Source organism: Grammomys surdaster, unplaced genomic scaffold (assembly GCF_004785775.1).
Source record: "Grammomys surdaster isolate TR1022 unplaced genomic scaffold, NIH_TR_1.0 216, whole genome shotgun sequence".
Lineage (NCBI taxonomy): Eukaryota > Metazoa > Chordata > Mammalia > Rodentia > Muridae > Grammomys > Grammomys surdaster.
Window position 1 is genome coordinate 228,942 of NW_021604661.1, and position 19,266 is coordinate 248,207.

At 45.5% G+C, this 19,266-nt stretch overlaps 1 protein-coding gene across 2 annotated transcripts in view; it reads right to left on the bottom strand.

Moving 5' to 3' along the window:
• Positions 1 to 5,898: 5,898 nt before the first annotated feature.
• Iqsec2 (IQ motif and Sec7 domain 2) overlaps positions 5,899 to 19,266 on the bottom strand; it is an 84,943-nt gene continuing 71,575 nt past the window's right edge. The window contains exons 8-15 of one of the 2 annotated variants that reach the window (XM_028772624.1): positions 19,068 to 19,234; positions 15,831 to 15,970; positions 14,946 to 15,071; positions 12,280 to 12,379; positions 11,341 to 11,502; positions 9,323 to 9,496; positions 8,795 to 8,844; positions 7,144 to 8,220 (exon numbers count right to left, since the gene is read on the bottom strand). In XM_028772624.1, the coding sequence (XP_028628457.1) occupies positions 7,255 to 8,220; positions 8,795 to 8,844; positions 9,323 to 9,496; positions 11,341 to 11,502; positions 12,280 to 12,379; positions 14,946 to 15,071; positions 15,831 to 15,970; positions 19,068 to 19,234 (1,885 nt within the window). In that variant the 3' untranslated portion in view covers positions 7,144 to 7,254. Of the gene's footprint in view, positions 8,221 to 8,794; positions 8,845 to 9,322; positions 9,497 to 11,340; positions 11,503 to 12,279; positions 12,380 to 14,945; positions 15,072 to 15,830; positions 15,971 to 19,067; positions 19,235 to 19,266 lie in introns of both variants that reach the window. The other variant, XM_028772623.1, reaches the window with a different exon arrangement.

Consider the following 19,266-nt stretch of genomic DNA (forward strand, 5'->3'; position numbering starts at 1 on the left):
ACGAAGTTTCATTTGCTATGCAGCCAAGGATGACTTTAAACTCCTGGTCCTCCTGTTTCTACCTCACAAGAACTGGGTTTACAGGCAGGAGCCACCATTCCCAACTCCCAAGTAGGTCTGGAATCCATCTCCTTCCCAACTCTACCACACCCTCCTCTACATCATGTGTGAGCCACTTACTATCTCTTTACTATGGATTTTTTTTTTTTTTGATTTTTCGAGACAGGGTTTCTCTGTATAGTCCTGGCTGTCCTGGAACTCACTCTGTAGACCAGGCTAGCCTCGAACTCTTGAACTCAGAAATCTGCCTGCCTCTGCCTCCCAAGTGCTGGGATTAAAGGTGTGCACCACCACTACCCGGCTACTATGGATTTTAAAAAGTTTTTTATTATTTTCATTATTTTATTTTATGTATATAGGTATTTTGCCTGAATATAGGTTTGTGTTTTTGGAGGACACTGAATCACCTTTTCTCTGGCTTTTCTTTTCTTTTCTTTTCTTTTCTTTTCTTTTCTTTTTTTCTCTTTTTTTAAGATGTAGTATCGCTATTATGTTGACCAGGCTGGTCTTGAGCTTGTGTACTCAAGCAATTCTACTATCACAGTCTTTTGAGTAGGTAGGACCACATCCAGATTCTACCCTGAACTAGTATAAGGATCCTAACAAGATATATGTGATAGTGAAAGAGTCAGAGAGAGACATACTCAGAGAGAAATATAGGTATATAGTATGTGCATAATAGATACTTAACCATAAAACCATACAATTCAACTAATTCAAAATGAATTATAACAGTAGATTATAAATTGATTAAAATATGGATTAAAATCCATAATTCTACACTGATATAGATAAAATTAGAGAAAAGGGAAAGTTTGTTCATTGTTCTTTTGATTTTCTTTGAGACAGGGTCTTATGTAACCCAGGTTGGCCTTGAACTCCTGATCGTCCTGCTTCCACCTCCCAAGTTCTGGGATTATTATGTGCCATTATACCTGTTAGCATTCTGTCTAAATTCCTCCCCACAGTTATCTGGCTGTTGCCTGACCCACTACAAAAGGGGCTGCTTGCCCCCTCCTCCCTCTCTTGATCTCTTGCTCCCTCTTGATCTCTTGTTCCTTTCTTACCCTCTTGGGTTCTTCCCCTCCCCCCTCCCTTCCCCATTTCCATCCCCCCTCTCTCTCCTCATACTCATGGCTGGCCTCTCTCTCTCTCTCTCTCTCTCTCTCTCTCTCTCTCTCTCTCTCTCCCTTTCTCTGCATCTACTACCATCTTAACTCCCCTCCCCATGCCCTGAATAAATTCTATTCTATACTATACTATAGTGTGGCTGGTCTCTCAGGGGGAAGGGATGACTCAGCATGGGCTCCCTGAGACACCCTCTTCCCCCATACCTGACTATACCTCCACTAGAACATATTCTTTTCTCTCTATCTTGTTATAAACATATCAATACCCATCTGAGAACATTCAGAATTCTAAACAAAAAAAATATGGAAGGAATAATGGAGTTAGGAAATTATCAATGAACACTGAAGCTTTTTCCAAATAAGATGACACTATTGACATGTATAATTTGAATGTCCAAATCTTAATCTCTTTCTTTTCGGGAGAGGAAATGAGATAGGTTCTCATCCTGTGGCCTAAACTATCCTAGTATTCACAATATTCTTCCTGCCTCATTCTACAAACATCTGAGATTAAACTTGTGAGACACCATGCCCTATCCAAACCCTGATTTTCAAACATTTTACTAGAAAGAATCTTTTTGTTTTGTTTTTTGAGACAGGGTTTCTCTGTATAGCCCTGGCTGTCCTGGAACTCACTCTGTAGAACAGGCTGGCCTCACTCAGAAATCTGCCTGCATCTGCCTCCCAAGTGATGGGATTAAAGGCATGCGCCACCTGCCCAGCAAGAATCTGTGTTTAAAAAAAAAAAAACAAGCCGGGTGGTGGTGGCACACATCTTTAAAACCTGATGTACTGGTTACTGGCTGGGGCAGGGGAATTATAAGATTATCTAAGGCCAGGTGGTGGTACACACCTTTAATCCCATCTCTCAGGAGGCAGAGGCAGAAGGTCTCTTGAGTTTGAGGCCAGCATGAACTACAAAGTGAGTTCCAGGACAATTAGGGCTACACAGAGAAACCATGTCTCAAAAAAAAAAAAAAAACAAAAAAAAAAAAGTGGTGCTCAGTCAAAGGACACAGGAGCTAGAGTCTATCTTCAGGCTAAATCTGGGCCATTTTGTGTTCATTGATTTTTTTTCTGTTTGTTGTTTGTTTGTTTTTATAATATTTGGGATTGAGTCTAAGACTAGTGTATGCTAGGCAACACTTCTATCACTAAATTCCTGGTTTATCTTCTATATCTTTTTCTCATTTGTTTGTTCTGAGACCAGGTTTCTCTGGGTGACCCTAGTTGTCCTGGACCTCACACTGTAGACCAGATCCAACCTGCCTCTGTCTTCTGAGTGCAGGGGTTACAGGTATGCACCACCACTAATACCACCCAGCTTTATGTCTTTTGCTTTTTAAGACAGGATCTCAGAGCTGGGCACCTTCTCTGTGAGCTCAAGGCCATTCTGGTCTACAAAACAAGTTCTAGACCTTGTCTCAAAGATTTTTTTAAAGGGGCAGGGAGGCTGGAGAGATGACTTAATGATTAAGACTACTGGCTGTTCTTCCCCAGATCCAGGTTCAATTCCCATGTGGCAGCTCATAATTGTTTGTAATTCTAGTTCTAGAGGATCCAATGCCCTCTTCTGGCCACAGGTACACATGTATACAGACATACATCACAGCAAGCCACCCCTACACGTAAGATGATAAAAATAACAATTAAAGACAGGGTCTTGGTTGCCCAGGCTGGTCTTGAACTCACTCTACAGTCCAGTGGCCCAAACTCGAACTTGTGGTCCTCTTTCCTCGGCCTCCAGAGTAGGTGGGATTACAGGCCTGTGCCACCATGCCCAGCTAACTCTGGGGCATTTTAGAAATTAAACTATTGATGTTAGTAGAGCCAGGTATGGTGGTATATGATTTTTCTCAGAACTTGAGAAATTGAGACAAGAGATCATAAGTTAGAGGGCAGCCTAGGCTACATACTAAGACCCAGATCTCATAAATTAAGAGGAAAAAAAGAGATCAGAAGGGATGGAAGGGGAGGAGAAAGGAAGAAAGAAAGAAGAGAGTTGGGAAAAGAATAGTAGGGATGGAGTTGAAGGAAGGAAGGAGAGAGAGAAGGGAGAAAAAGATTTATACCATTGCTGGTCTGTGGTGGTGCACGCCTTTAATCCCAGCACTTGGGAGGCAGAGGCAGGCAGATTTCTGAGTTCAAGGCCAGCCTGGTCTACAGAGTGAGTTCCAGGACAGCCAGGGCTACACAGAGAAACCCTGTCTCGAAAAACCAAAAAAAAAAAAAAAAAAAAAAAGATTTATACCATTAAAAAGAAGCAGTTTGCGCCAGGCGGTGGTGGCGCACACCTTTAGTCCCAGCACTTGGGAGGCAGAGGCAGGTGAATTTCTGAGTTCAAGAGTTTGAGGATCCTTATAAACTGATGGATAGGTATAGTGAGAGACCCTATTCCCAAAATAAGATGGAGAGCAATTGGGGAAGATATATGACATCAACCTCTTGTCTTTACATACATGTATGTATACACACACACACACACACACACACACACACACACACCCTGTGGCCCACTGTTCATACATCCTAGGAAATGTTTTCCTACCTTCTGCCATCCTGATACTACAAGACAGGGTCTGGTGTAGTCCAAGTCTCTCACCATACAGCTGATGGTAGAAGTTGGCCACCCTCCTCATGATGCTGATTAGTTTGGGTTTGGTTTAGTTGGGGGCTTTTTGAGACAGGGTCTCATGTGTATCTCTAACTTGCTTTCTAACTCAGGTCTCAGGTTGCTTTTGAATTCCTAATCTTCCAACAGAAGGCCTACAAGGACAGGGCTTTCCAGGCCTATATCACATTGTGATACTACATGACCTAGTCACCAGACATGAAGCTATAGAATGTAATGTTCACCTTACTGAGTTTTCAGTCTTGCTTTGATCCTATCCCTCCTTTCTATATGTACATTCATCCCTTGAAGAATGAGAATGTTTATTCTATACTACTGCTTTGGAATTCTGTAACTTTTTTTATTTTAAAAATTGCATTATGCCGGGCAGTGGTGGCACACGCCTTAAATCCCAGCACTTGGGAGGACAGCCAGGACTATACAGAGAAACCCTGTCTCAAAAAACCAAAAAAAAAAAAAACTGCATTAATTGTATGTGTGTGTGTGTGTGTGTGTGTGTGTGTGTGAGAGAGAGAGAGAGAGAGAGAGAGTGTGTGTGTGTGTGTGTGTGTGAGAGAGAGAGAGAGAGAGAGAGAGAGAGACAGACAGACAGACAGAGAGAGAGACTGAGTTTGGGTTGGACATACTGTGAAAGACTCCTAACTTTTGCACTTATTTCTGTAGGTAGCTGAGAACATGTGACTTCAGTCTGCAATGAGGTAAGCATTTCACATGCATTAGCTAACAACTGTCCTGCAAGATTTTTATCTCTGTTCTGGAGGTCAAAAACAAGGCTTTAAACATTCAGGTGAATTGCCAAAGAAGCACTTGATCAGTGGCCAATCTCTAGCTGAAGGTAGGAAAAAAAAAGGCTGAGACCAAGGATAGCCTAGCTTAGTCCACCAAGGAAGAAACCAAAACATGCTGAGTGGACTCCACATCTGGGCTCTTCACTCAGGTCCAGGTCAGAGAGAAACAGCACATGCTTCCATTGCTTTAGCTGCTGCTCTTGCTAGCTGTCTTCCCTGGGTAGCCTTTTCAGTGTGCTTTACCAAAAAGAAAACAAAAGCACTGATCCAAGAAATGTAGGGTCATAGAAATGATTCCCTTTTTCGAGACCTTTGTAGATTCTAGGAAAGCAGCAAAACTATCAACTGAACACTATGTCTGGGGACCCTGTTGACTCTAAGAGACATTGCTCTGCCCCATCATTCCTCCTGTGCTAGGCTGAAACCCAGGGCATAATTATTGGTGCTAGAAATGGGTCCATTCTACAGAGAAGCAGCTTGGGGCAGTGGAAATGGGTTTGGGCTACAAGTCAAGAAAACCTAATCTTGACTTACTATGTGGCCTCTTTCCTCGTAAATGAGAGACAGCTATTAGTTACTTAATATCCTAAGTATACATAGAGCTCATACAAAGTATCTAGACCTGGGCTTTTCTGCCCTCAAGAGCAAAAATATGGCCAGCCACTTCATGGAGGGCCAGTAGCAGAGGTTTCAAGACAAAACCAGGCCAGTTACAGGAAGAGGGAGAACAGAGGTCACATATTCTCCATATATCCAACCTCTACAAAGAAGATGAGAGAATTAACTTGCTGAATACCTGCTCCACCCTAGCTGCTTGGCATTCATGACTTCATGCTGTCATCACAATTCCATGACACTGTTTAAATAGCCTGGCATAAATGAAGATATTCTTTTTTTAAGGGGGGATTTATTTTTAATTATGTATATGTGTGTATCCATATGCGAGTATGTGCAAGCTTCATGGCGATAGCATAACAACACGTGATCATCCCAGGTAGTAAACTGAAGTAACAAACAGTTGGAAGATGATCCCCTGAAAGTCTTGTGCCTAAGTAAAACCTCCAGGATGTGAACTGGATCAACCCCAGAACCCACACTCCTGCCACTGTCATACAGACAATATGCGAAACAAGACAAGAAACCCCCACCCTCATTTACCCTCCTACCTAACCAAAGCATCTTGCCCACATAGTTGCCTGAATTACCATTAGTACATCCCCAGACTAGTGCCTCTCTCCATGGGCTCCACAGTAGGAAGGGGTCATAAGCAGGAGGCAGAGGCCAGAGGTGAGCACAAGGTCTTTTATGAGGCATCAAATATACATTCTTATATACAAGGAGGGAAAAAGACAATGCCTGAACCCCAGCTCCTCTCCATACAGTCCCCCCCACCACCAACGCCCTCCCACAACCCCAAGCCCCAGGGACCCTTTGACATAGAGGGCCCATCTGTCTGTCTGTATTGCAGCCCATACTGGACAGGGGAGAGAAGGCAGGGACTGTGAAAGGAGCTGAATGTAGGGCAAGAAGAGGAGCTGGGACTTGTAAAAAATATATTTATAATAAATAAACAGGGCTGCAAAAGGGCTAGCGAGGCAGTGGAGATTTGGATGAACAAGAGGGGCTTGGGCATTCTGGCTCGCAGCCCCTGCTCTGATGGCTTCAATCTCTGCCTCAGGAAGGACATCTTGGGCTCAGGGTGGTCCTTTGGGAGTCTTTCCCCAGGGCTGATGCTGGGTGCCCTGCCCCAGTGAGATATGTGTGGGTGATATCTGTAAAGTGCACTGTCTTCAGTTGAAGGTGGGAAAAATAGAAGGAAGGGGGGCATGCAATATGGGTGAGGGAGGGCAGTACCCTTCTCATCCCAGACCTGAGCCCCCCCCCCTCCCCTGCCTCCAAAGTAAAAACCTGTCTGGACTTTGATCAGGATAAGAACATTGCAGGGCAAGGCAAGTTCCTGAAGCCATAGAGGTCTGGGCTGGGACCTATTAGGAGAGAGGGCACAGACTGGCTCAAGAGAGGAAGCACTGCCCTCAGTGGGGGCCAGCACAAGCGGGGTTCCACCCACAGAGTGCACTGACAGTCTGTGTGTCCTCCAGCAGGCAGAAAGACACATGGAGGTGTGTGGCGAGGCCCTGAGGTCAGAGAGAGGGCTGCGCCAGCTGAGGTTTGGCCACAGCTCTACAGAGCTCTCTCCTAGCCCCACACAGCCAGAGGAGCTCTGGGGAAAGCCTTCACCACTGCAACTCCAGAAGCCTGCCTTCTCCACCAGCTTGCAAGGAAGCTCACATTTGCCCAGAGGTCTGAGGTCACCAACTGGACCTCCAGGGACAAGAAAGAGGAGAGGAAGACAGGAACAGGAGGATGAGGGCTGCCAAGAGGCCCTTACCACTTCCCAGCACTGCAGTGCCCTACGTTCAGGCTGCAAGTGGCAAGGGCCCTCCAATCTGAAAGGAAACCCCATGGCAACTGCTGGGGGTTGGAAGAAGGGTCTGGAGATACAGAGGAAGTGGAAAGAAGGACACTGCTGAGTGTATATATATTTTGGAAAAAAAAAAAAAAACGAGGAAGAAGAGAGGGGCAAGGTCCCTCTCCTGTGGATTTCCTCAGACTATCCTGTTCCCCAGTACACTCATCCCATTCCTCAGACCACAGTGCTGATCCGGCTTGGCTTGGCCTTGGGGTTTGCACTGGGTGGATTAGCCGTGCCAGGGGGCCCAGAGGCGTGCAGTGGGCCATGGGGGGAGGTGGGTGGTAGGGGTGAATGTGGGGTGTGAGGTGAGGGTGGGGGCAGGGGTGGGTAGGAGGGATGAGGTGGGATGGGTGAGTGTGGTGACAGTGGTGATTGGGGGTGGTGAGGGTGGGAGTAGGATCCCCCTGGTGGCCGGGACCCAGGGCCCCCAGCTGCACCTGCTGCTGGCATCATCTGTGGGTGGTGACTGAAGATGAAGTGCTTGGGACCCTGTTTATGGGCAGGAGGGTGCTGTGGAGCAGGACTGTACAGGGGTAATGGGGATGTGGGCTGGTGCAAGGGGTGGCGGCCATGTGGAGCAAACTGAGGGTGTCCTCCAGCCCCTCGTCTTGGGGCTCTGCCTGGCCGGCCCAAGGTATAATGCTGGGGTCCTGGAACTGGGCCATGGGCATGGAAGTGTCGATGTGGCCCCACAGGGGGGGCTGAGGCAGGTGGTGGTGGAATGGAGCCCAGCTGGGGTAGGGGTGGAGGCTGCTGAGGGGGTGGAGGCAGAGGAGGTTGCTGGGGTGGGAGGTAGGGTGGTGGGGCAGGGCCCGGTCCTTGGCAATACTGGGCATGCAGGGCCTGGAGCTTGGACTGCCCATCAGGTAGCACCCCCAGGCCACCATGGCTGTGACCATGGTGGTGGTGGTGATGGTGGTGGTGGGTGGAGGAAGCAGATGAAGACGAGGCAGAGGCCTGGCCTGTTGGCGGTGGTGGCATCTGGAAGGGCCCTTTGCCTCTCTTGCTTCCAAATAGGGAGCCCAGGAAAGATGAGGAGTTGGAGACTGGCCTCTGGCTCTTGTACTCCTCTGGCGGCGGGGGTGGGGGTGGAGGTGGCATCCTCTGGTGAGGGCGTGGACTGCTAATAACAGACCCCTAAAAGGGGGGAGGGGGGAAGTCAGGCCAGTCTAAATATCCTAAACCCCGACCCTAAATTCCACCCCTATCCCTGAAGCTGGAGCAACAGGGATCCCAAAGTAACAGTGGAAACCAAACAGCAGTCCTGTATCTGTGGCCAGCTCTGCTCCCAAGCTCTGTTGCCACATCCACTAGCTCAGTTGAACCTCAGAGGGCAGAGGAAAAATCAGTAGGACTTCCTTCACATGACCATTTCTCAGGCCAAAAAAATGTTAGGCCTAGAGAGGCAGAGTGACTGGCTCAGGGTCAAAAAAGCAGGATATGGAGGTTAAAGTTTCTTGAGGCCCAAATCCAAGGGCATCCCTATTTGGAGTTGGCCCTGGGGTTAAGAAGGGGCATGGGAGAGTGGAAGACAGACTGAGAGACAGGCAGAGTGAGGACAGACAGAGTTGAGGACAGATGGAGAAAGTGGTTGGCTGGGAGAGGCAGCCATATGGTTCCCAGCACGGAAGAGGGTCCCCCTCCTCCTCTGGGGCTCTATGGCCAGGGCAGGGCTCATGCAGAAATGAGTGGGGCAGGAGCTGACACTTACTTCGATGGTGCTGTCCAGCGATCCCACGCTGTTACGCCGCCCCCGCTTCCCTGCACCCACAAGCAAGGAGCCCAGCGTCAGAGCAGCAACCCTCCCTCCCCACCCTGCTGGGCTCCAGAGCTGGGCACCAGGCCTAGGTCCCTCCCAGGGACAGACACCCCATTGCCCCCTTCCCCCATTGAAGAGGGGGGAGGTAGGGAGGAAGAGAGGTTAAGAAGGAGGAAAGAAAGGAGGAAAAGATGGAGGAGAGGCAGTAAAGGAGAGACAGAAGAGGGAAGCGGAGAGGGGCTGAGTCTGTGGCCCCACTTCATACTCCCTGGCAGAAACCCTGGGCCCCACCTGTTCTGACCTGGCTACCAGGCCCCCTGTGGCATAGTTCCCAGGGCTCTGCTCTGAATGGTGTGTGTGTGTGTGTGTGTGTGTGTGTGTGTGTGTGTGTTGGAGGAAGGCTGACAGCCAGTGACAGGAGGCAAAGAGGACATCTGGTCCCACATCTCCCCAGCCAGGACAGGGGTCCAGAACACTTACCTGCATCAGAGAGGTCTCGCAGGGAACTACTGAGTGCACCCCGCTTGAGCCCATCGCCTGCCCCATAAGTATCCTCCAGACTACTGCGGGCCAGAGTCCCATTCACTGAGTCCTTTCCTCCTCCAGGCTGTGAGGCATTAGGCCGCATCATACCTTTCTGCTTTTCCAGCTCAGCTGGGTAGCAATGAAGAAAATGGGCAAAAGTCAAGAAGAGCATTAAGAAAGAGCCCACCTGGTTGACTACAGCCTTCCTCCTTTTTTTTCTTTCCTCCTTCTGGTCCCCAGGCTTCCTGCCCACTCCCACCCCCTAGTAGTAATTGTTTCCCCTAAACTGGAACTCTATCTTCAAAGCTCCTTAGGGGCCTAGCCCATCCTATGCCACCTACTTCTTTTTCCTCCCTTCCTACCCTCTCTGCTCCTTTTTGTTTTTTGTTTTTTGTTTTTTTGTTTTTTTGAGACAGGGTTTCTCTGTGTAGCCCTGGCTGTCCCGGAACTCACTCTGTAGACCAGGCTGGCCTTGAACTCAGAAATCCGCCTGCCTCTGCCTCCCAAGTGCTGGGATTTAAGGGGTGTGCCAACACTGCCTGGTATCTGCTCCCTTTTCATCTTCTTATCCTTCATTTTTTTTTTACCCTTTTGTGTTGCTTTGTAACACATGGCTCACAGTAAGGATGGGAAGGCCCTTCTAGCCTATGGTGAAGGACAGTCCTTTTAAAGTCCACTCAGTTCTCGAATGCCCTGCTTCAGAGCAAAGGAGCTCTTGGAGGAGCAGGGACATGAAATTGATTAGAAACAAACCCTCTAGTATATGCCAGACAGTATGCTGGGGACAGCATATACTTGATCCCTTTCTTTCCACATTCAGAACATCATCTACATTGTTCAGAAGAAACCGAGAATTGGAGAAGTTATAGTTTGCTCAGGGTCAGAAAGTTGAAATTTGTGAAGCCAACATTCTAGAAGCAGGTCTATCCTACTCTCCTGGCTCCCCTATACCCCAAGTGAGGTCAGGGAAACTCTGGCCTATCGGCTCTCTTGCTCTTTTGATATGGGGAACTTCTTACACTTCCCCAGGGAGCTCTGGAATCCAGTGAACTGACACTCTGCTTTGCTGAAGACCTATCAAGGAACTGACTACTGCTTCTCTTTCTCTCTGCCTTCTTTCTCCTTGATGCCATGTTACTTAGCTGGGACTGCTTAGCTTAGAGAAGAAAAGGCAAAAGAGAAGACCTGGAAAGCATTAGGAAGAATGATATAATTACTATTTTCCATTGTATATGACCAAACTAACTTGGTGCAGCCCCCAGGGATTGACCTGGACCTCAGTCAGGAACTGATATTGGGGAGAGAAGAGGAAATGGGGGATGGTATTTATTGAACATCATGGATGCACTGGAGATGCTTTTGCATCTCCCTTCCCATCCCTTCTTTTTTTCACTCTTTCATCTTCAATTCTCCCTTTCTTCTCCTCTTCCTCTTTCTTCTCTCTTGTAACAGAGACTCAATATATAGCCAAGGCTTGCCTGCAAACTTGAAATCTTCCTGCCTCAGCCTCCCTAGTGCTGGGGTTACAGGTGTGCAACTACTGTACCTGGCTCCTTGTCAAACTCTGTGAAGATTTCTTTATCCCTGTTTCATCTGAAGAAAGGTTCAGGGGGTGACAGAACTCACCTGTTTGCTCAAATAACAAGTAGCATACACGAAATCTGAAGCTACAGCCCTATCTCCTATGGCCTGAATCTTCTTTCTGATAACATTTAATAGAAGAAGAGTTGACTCATGATTAAAAGATGGGTTTGGAGGCCACCGCATAGATTCTCAAAGACTGGAATAATAACTGAGGTTAGGAAGTAATGACCCTTTTGTCACAGAAAGCATTCAGGCAGAAACTGAAGGGTTTCTGAAATAAGGATAGGGAGGTTGGACAAGCTAGCTCTCAACTCTATGGTTCTCAGAAGACAGGATTCTTGGTGTCTGTGAAGCACTGTATCAGGAGAGGGGAAGTAGTAGCTACTCACATTCCACACGGTACTTCTCCATCTCCTGCACCTCAGCAATGGACTCCCGCAGGTCAGAGGTAAAGCGTAGCCTGTCTTGGAGGCTAGGAGCATTAAAGATGATGAGGACTTTTCGTTCCCCTCCAGGTACCGCAGACAGTAACTTGATCCCAAACTGATAATCTGTGGCAATGAGAAGAGGCAGAAGAATTTGGATATTTCTGTCAACTTTGAATCAAAGTGGATAAGACAAGAAGCTGAGAAATTATACAACCCCCTATACATACACACACACACACACACACACACACACACACACACACACACACACACTGCTGCCAACCATCTCTGAGACAGAGTCACACTGTTTGGCTAGGCTAATTTCAAACTCCTGGGCTCAAGTATCTTTTCTGTCTCTTCTTCTCAAATGCTATCCTACAGGAATACATCACCTTGTCCATCTTGAAGATGATTTCTGTAGCACCCAACTCTGAAATGCCTTTTCTCTGCTCAAGCATCTTCAGTGGTTTCCCTTTGTCCCCAAACTCCTGGTAACCATGGCAACCTTATTCCTTATACTCCAAGAAGTAAAGGCAAATAGAATTCTGAACTGCTTTCTAGAAACCTTTTCCTCTGTCTCTCTGCCTCTCACAATGACTCTGCTCTCTTGAATGATACCCAATCATGCTCTTCTCAATACAGAACTTCTAAGCACAGTGTGACTGCCAACTCTTCTGCCCATTAAGGAACACACAAACATTGTTGTTCTGTGTTCTCCAGGAGCCACACCCAAATCATACTCCATTCTAATCTTCCTTTCATCCTCGAACCAGTAGATACTTTGAGGACTTTAACCCAGCTATAGAGGACTTCAGTGGCTGGTAGCTAGTATAGATGAAGGATGAACATGGGCTCTGATAAACCCCTGGGATGCATGCTAGGGTTCAAGGGGGGACTCACATGAATTCTGGAAGAGCTGCATATGCATTTCCACCAGGGGAAAGGACTGACGGAAGCTGTATGTCACCAAGATCTTCTTCTTCTGGAAAATTTTGGTGACCTTTGGCAAACAATGGTGGGGAAAAAATAAGAGGCAGGGTTTAGGGTGGGGGATTTCCAAATGATACCCATTTCTAGTAACCATCTTCCCCACCTATTCCTCGTAACAAGCATATGCACATAAGCACATATACCCACAAGGAAGAACTGAAACTTTAGGATCGGAGAGGTGGGAGAGAATGCAAGTTTGTGATATCATGACCATGCACAACAAGCATTTGCAACTCTTAAAGGAACTACATGAATGATGGTCCCTCCAGGAAGCCTGTCCTAATACCTCACATAGATTTCTGTTTCCATCTTCTGAGCTTCCAGGGTGTTGCTTTCATACCTCCTCTCTTGTCAGACAGGTAATTCTAAATATGTGATTATCCCTGCTGGCCTGGAGGGCAGGGGGGTTGGTGGGTCTAGTTTTCAGGTTTTCTCACTTACCCCAACTCCCACCATCCAAAAATAGCTTATAATGGCAACCTCTGCCTAGCCTTTGAACAGCATTAACAACCTCTCAATGACCAAAAGTCTTTAGCAAGTATTTAGGCATTTTAGATTCACCACTAACATAGCCTGGACAATCTGCAAGTGGCTATTTTATTCCATGTATTTTTGTATGCTGGGAAATGAAACCTGGGTCCAGACAATTGCTCTATCATTAAGCTACAGCCCCATCCCCTACAAATGGCTCTTCAAACAAAGGTTTGGTTTAGGTTGATTACAGTGCACAATCGTATCAAATACTTTCGAGCAGTGGTGTGGTGTGAGTGCTTGAGACAAGACCTCTATCATGTAGTCCAGTCTAATCTCAACGCTCTGTTCCTTTTGCCTCCACCTCCCAAATGCTTAGATTACAGGGGTTTATCAGCACACAATGTTGCAAAACACATATTAGGCCATTTGTTTGTGAGTTCCTGAGTACATGGGCTCAGTCTGATTTATCTCCATGTACTCAGTGTCTAGCACAGAGCTAGATAAAGCAAGGGTATCGTGCACGAAGGACATCTAACAGGGACTCAGCACCAGTGAGTCAAAATCAAAATCACATCTGATTTGAGAGGGGATCATCTCTTCCTCCCTCTTTTCTCTTATAGTGCTGGGAACGGAACCCAGATCCTTGCATATGCTAAACAAGCACTCCACTGCTGAATTGCATTGTCAGGCACTGACTTCCTGATTCGTCCTCTTTGACAACTCTAGGAGATAAGGGTTAGCACCACTTAGTGAAGCAAACCACTAAGGTTTGGAGAGGGTGTTGGAGGTATGTGGTTTAAAGCCATGATTCTTAACTAGAGATGATTTTGACCCCTGCTGCCATAGGATACAGAAAAACATCTGGAGAAGACATTGCTTTCTTTTCTTCTGTTCCTTTTCTTCCCTGAAGATGTTCCCTCCCTCTCTCACCCTTCCCTTTCTGTCTTTTTTTTTTTTTTTGGCTCTTCTCTGGAGAACACATTTTTGGTTGAAGGTTTGCTGCTGCCTTCTAGTAGGTATCCTAGGGCACTGCTAAACATACTACAACACACAAGACAGGCCCTTGAAAGAAAGAATTGCCTTTGCCTCAAAATATCAACAGTAGTGCCAAGATGGAGAAACACTAATGTGAAGAAGAGAAGACCAAGGAAGGAACAAGACTGTTGTTCTCGGGAGTACTGTCTCAGAGCAGAGGGAAAATACTTGCTCTTTGTGATCCCAAGAAACAGTGGAGAATGTAGAGTAAGATGTGAACCACATCAGGAGGCAGATTCTACCCAGCTGTGCTGACACACGCCTTTAATTCTAGCCAAGAGGCAGAGGCAGGTAGATTTCTGTGAGTTTGAGGCTAGCCTGGTGTACAGAGTGAATTACAGGACAGCCAGAACTATTCGGTGAGTTGTTTGTTTGTTTGTTTGTTTTTGTTTTTCGAGACAAGGTTTCTCTCTATAGTCCTGGCTGTTCTGGAACTCGATCTGTAGACCAGGCTGGCCTCGAACTCAGAAATCCACCTGCCTCTGCCTCCCAAGTGCTGGGATTAAAGGCCTGCGCCACCACCGCCCAGCTAGGTGAGTCTTTATTTTAAAAACAAAACAAAAAAACAACCCCTCCCCCCAAAATAACCAGATTCTAGTAGTCAGGGCTAAGCCACCTTGGAGAGTATAGCTCTTGCCTAGGAAATCCTGAAAAATCCCTTCTGATCTGTAGAATCCAACAAATCCTATCACTAAAAGATGGGTACCTCTGTACCAGTGATGTACTTTGTTTTAATCACTTCTAACATCAAGAAAACAGATAGGTTCACAGAGCCACAGATTGACAACCCTCTGTGCTACAGCACTGGACAGGGACATTTCCTATCACTTCCCAGATTACAAGTCTATTATTAGCCCCTGGTCCTCACATTTTCTGTCTCTGTGTGGCTCCTACAACATCAAAATGAAGGAAAAGGAGGGACAGAGATAGGCTATACCTTACTGGAGACCATGCAGATGGCATGCTGAGGCATTGTACCAACCACACTGGACACATCATGGTTTGCAATAGACCCAGCAGCTCTGCTGACTATCTCCCTCCCATTTCCTTCCGTACAATGCCCATACCACAAGGAGGTCATTGAAGAGGAAGACCTCCCGCTGGTGCAGCCCCAGCCTCTGGGGGCGGTTTGGATCTGGCACCTCATAGAGCTGGCAGCAGCAAACCAGTCGACGGTGAGGGAGTGACAGGACCTGGACAGGTGTGGAAAAGTGGTGGTTAACAAGGTCTCCCCATCGGTTTCAGGGCTCTGGTACCTTAACAAGGCATATCTGTCACTCTGATACAAAGAACATAAACATAAACAACTAAGTCCTTTAATCTTTCTTTAATCTTTCTGCTACCTTGTTTTTGTCCTTCTAGAATCTTCTGTCTGAAATGTTTTTCTTGCCCAGCCCAGCTATATTTTGTCCCTCTTTCACATCACAATTCCCAAGTTATTTTCCAAGAAGCCTTTCTGATTTCCCTTGACTTAAAATGGCCTCTCCCTGTTTTCTGTTCCTCTAAATTAGACTAGGAGGTAAAAGTATTATTTGTGTCTTTGTCTGGGAACCTCATTAATCTTTGAGTGCCCCTAAAGAGAGAGATTATGTCTGATTCAAATCTGTCTCTGGATCCGATCAGTGGTAAGGAATTCATAAATGTTTGCTAGCAATACTATATCTGCTTCTTAGCCACTATAGCTTGTCTTTCTTTACTTGGCTATCTTTACATAGATAAAAAGAAAATAGTCATACTGCACCTGTGATGGACTTTGCAATATACTAAATGCACTTATATAAAGAATCTCCCATAATCTGTACCACGATTCCTAAGGAATATCATATTTCCCATTTTATTTTACAGGTAAAGGGAATCTGGAGTTCGAGGGGGTGGGGTGGGGGTGGGAGTGGGGTCGGGGGAGCCGAAGTGACTTACCACACAATGATGCCTCCTACCCTGAAGTCACTTACCGGTTTCTTGCCAACAATCATGCGCTCCACAGCCTGCACCTGGGACACATGGTCATCGTTGGTTCTCAGTTCACGACCTTGGATGCGCTGGTAGATGCCTACCAGGAGGTCACGGGGGATGTCTTCACCATTGTCAACTCCTACATAGAAAGTATAACAAAGGAGTATGTCCCATCAATATAGAGGGTAGGCAGTAGGGGGTTCTCTATAATACCCCACACCCAGGCATAGGGATAGGAAGGTGCCTTTCAACAAAACAGCCAATTGCTTTTTTTTTTTTTTTTTTGTAGGGTAGGGATTTTGTCTAAACGACTTATAATACAGTGTAATTAAAACAACCAGGTACTACTTTTTATCTTCCTTTTGCCCCTCTTAACTGGGAATAGTACTTTCAAATGATATACAGAGTTATTAAGAGTCTGAGCAGGTTGGCATATCTACTGATATCACAGTTTCAGAAATGAATCTAGAAAGACTGTAAATATTCAATCCCATCAACTCCTTTCCAAAACAATATATCCTAAGGGATTATTCAGAAATATTTGTGAGATTGATGTTGAAGAATGTTCACCAAGTGGTATTTATGGAGAAATTCTGAAGCAGCTTAATTTCTAACAATAGAGAAATAGCTAAGTAAAGGATAGTTTGTCTATAAACTTGATATTTACCAAAATATTTCAATACTATGAGAAAATTCTTATAGCAAGTTAAGTGGCCAGGCAGTGGTAGCACACGCCTTTAATCCCAGTACTTGGGAGGCAGAGATAGGTAGATTTCTGAGTTCGAGGCAAGCCTGGTCCTGAGTTCCAGGACAGCCAAGGCTATACAAAGAAACCCTGTCTCGAAAAACAAAACAAAACACAAAAGCAAGTTAAGTGAAAAGAAGATAATAAACTACTTGAAAGCCAGAGAGATAACTGAGCAGGTAAGGTTGCCTGCTGCCAAGTCTGACAGCTTGAGTTCCATCCCCAGAATTTATTTGGTGGAAGAAGAGAAACACTTCTTGCAAGTTGTCCTCTGACCTCCATATGAACAATTATGGCATGTGAATGCCCACATCTATAGCATGTACAAACACCCCACACAAATAAGCAAATAGATGTAATGAAAAAATAATTTTGGCACTGCTGAGCATTAAACTCAGGGTCTCATGATAGCCCCATGTCCCTCATTCCTAAAATAAACATGTTTTACTTTCATTTGTTTGTTTGCTTATTTATTCAATAACTGAAGGAAATATATAGTCATATGTGTACATGCACGCATGCACACACATACACACATGCACACAATCATCTCTCCAAGTCAGATTAATAAAATGAAATTGCCAGATGCCTTTAGTCCCAGCACTCGGGAGGCAGAGGCAGACAGATCTCTGAGTTGGTCTACAGAGCAAGTTCTAGAATAGCCCCATCTTGAAAAACAAACAAACAAACAAACAAACAAACCCATTCCTCCATATCTATGGGAGATTGGTTCCAAGATCTTCTATCAATACCCAAATCCAAAGATGCTCATATCTCATATATAAAATTGTATAGTCAAGTATGGTTGCCACGTGGTAAGGTTTTGGTCTCAAAAAATGGGGGAGTATTTTCATATAGCCTACATACATTCTTCTGTTACTTTTAACTCATCTGTATATTACTTACAATACCTACTTCAATGTTAATGTCATGTAAATGATGGTTTTACTATATGACTTAGGGAATAATGACAAGAAAAAGGGTTGTACATGTTCAGTACAGACCCAAGTTGTTGTTTTTTTTTCCCCCAGAACTTTTCAATCTACAGCTGGTTGAATTCATGGATGCAGAGCTCAGAGATATGGAGGGCTGCCTGTATATTTGGTGTGCATACGTATATGGATGAATGAATGATGGCAAGATTACAGGAAATAGCTCTGGCTGCCCTCTGATCTAATTCCCCTTCTTAAGTCTACCATCTTTCTCCACTCTTGACTATGTGCTGAATGAAATTTTCTCGCTCTTCTTTTTAAGGCTTCTGCTAGGGAAAAAAAATGACTTCTCCTTTGGAATTACTATACTTCTTCCCTGGATAAGTGCTAAAGGTCCATTCTTCTCCCTGCTGCCTTTTTCACTGTAGCTACCAGACAGCTTAAAGCCTTCAACTACGTGTTTATGACAGTCAGCAACTTTGTCTTGTTCTCCCCATCTCTATTTCGCTGTTTCAATGCTTTTGAAATAATCACAATATCTGTGTCATTTTAAGTAGATTGCTTTTTGGTGAGAGCTAGGGCTTGACATCAATACAATAAACCAAGAGAAAAGATCAGAGTGACACCGTTTATCTGGCACAGGAGGATCTCAGAGTGGATCCATCTGACCTTCTCAAGTGTTCATCTACCCCATCTCAGTTGTTTCTCTTAAGAACTTCACATTTTCTCCCCCCCCCCCAGCCTTTGTTGTTCTTTCTGCTAAGTGAGTTCCCCTCAATTTTCAGTCTGTCACCTTTAAGGCTCACTGTAAAGAACAAGCCCTCCAGGAAGTCTGTAGGTGGTGATTGCTCTGCTTGTCTTTTGGCCCTTTTGACATCACTGTTTGCTTTCTGTCTTACCTTGGTTATCTAGGCACTACATTTCAATCTCTCTAGCAAAGAGAGAAAAGACTATAGCAGCCTCCCCTCCATTGTCCTCTGTACTCATTTTACTTGGTACACATTAAGCATTCAGTAAGTGTCCACTGGCTGAGTTGTTTGGTTGGCTAAATGAATAAACAAATGGAGAAAAAGGTATCTAAAGTAATCAAATTAGTCTTTGTAGGTATAAATAGGGAAGACAAGGAGAGAGATAACAAGAAATAGATGAAGGAATAACTGAGTGAGTTAAACAGTTTAAGAGCCAGGCTGTTTTGTTTTGTTTTGTGAGCCAGAGTCAAATTCTATAGCCTGAGTCAATACTTAACAAATAGTTGATCTGGGGGTGAGTACAGAGACAAATGTTTTTCTTTACAGCACTGGAAATCAAACTCAGAGCCTTGCATATGCTAGGTAAGCACTCAGCTGCTAAGTTTGCCACACAGCCTGGCAAATAACTTTTGATAAATTTGAATGAATTAATAAGTGAATGCCCTGGGGAAGTCCAGCCATGAGATAAAGTGACAGCATAGAAAAAGGCTAATAAGGACATCTGGGATTTCTCTCACCCCACTCCCATCCCCACCCTCTTTACTTTTCTCAGATGATGTGCAAGAAAAATAGATGGGAAATTCTGGTCACCTCTCAGGTTCTTAATGAAGTCATCCAGCTTCATCTTGCGCTCAGCCTTGACACTGGGGCTGTACATATCAGTATTGAGGAGGATGATGGCAAAAGCAAGGATGAAGATGGTGTCTGGGTTCCGGAACTGGCGTACAAGGGCAGGGTTACAGACACAGTACCGCTGGCTGTGAGACAAGAAGGGTTAAATCCAGACTCA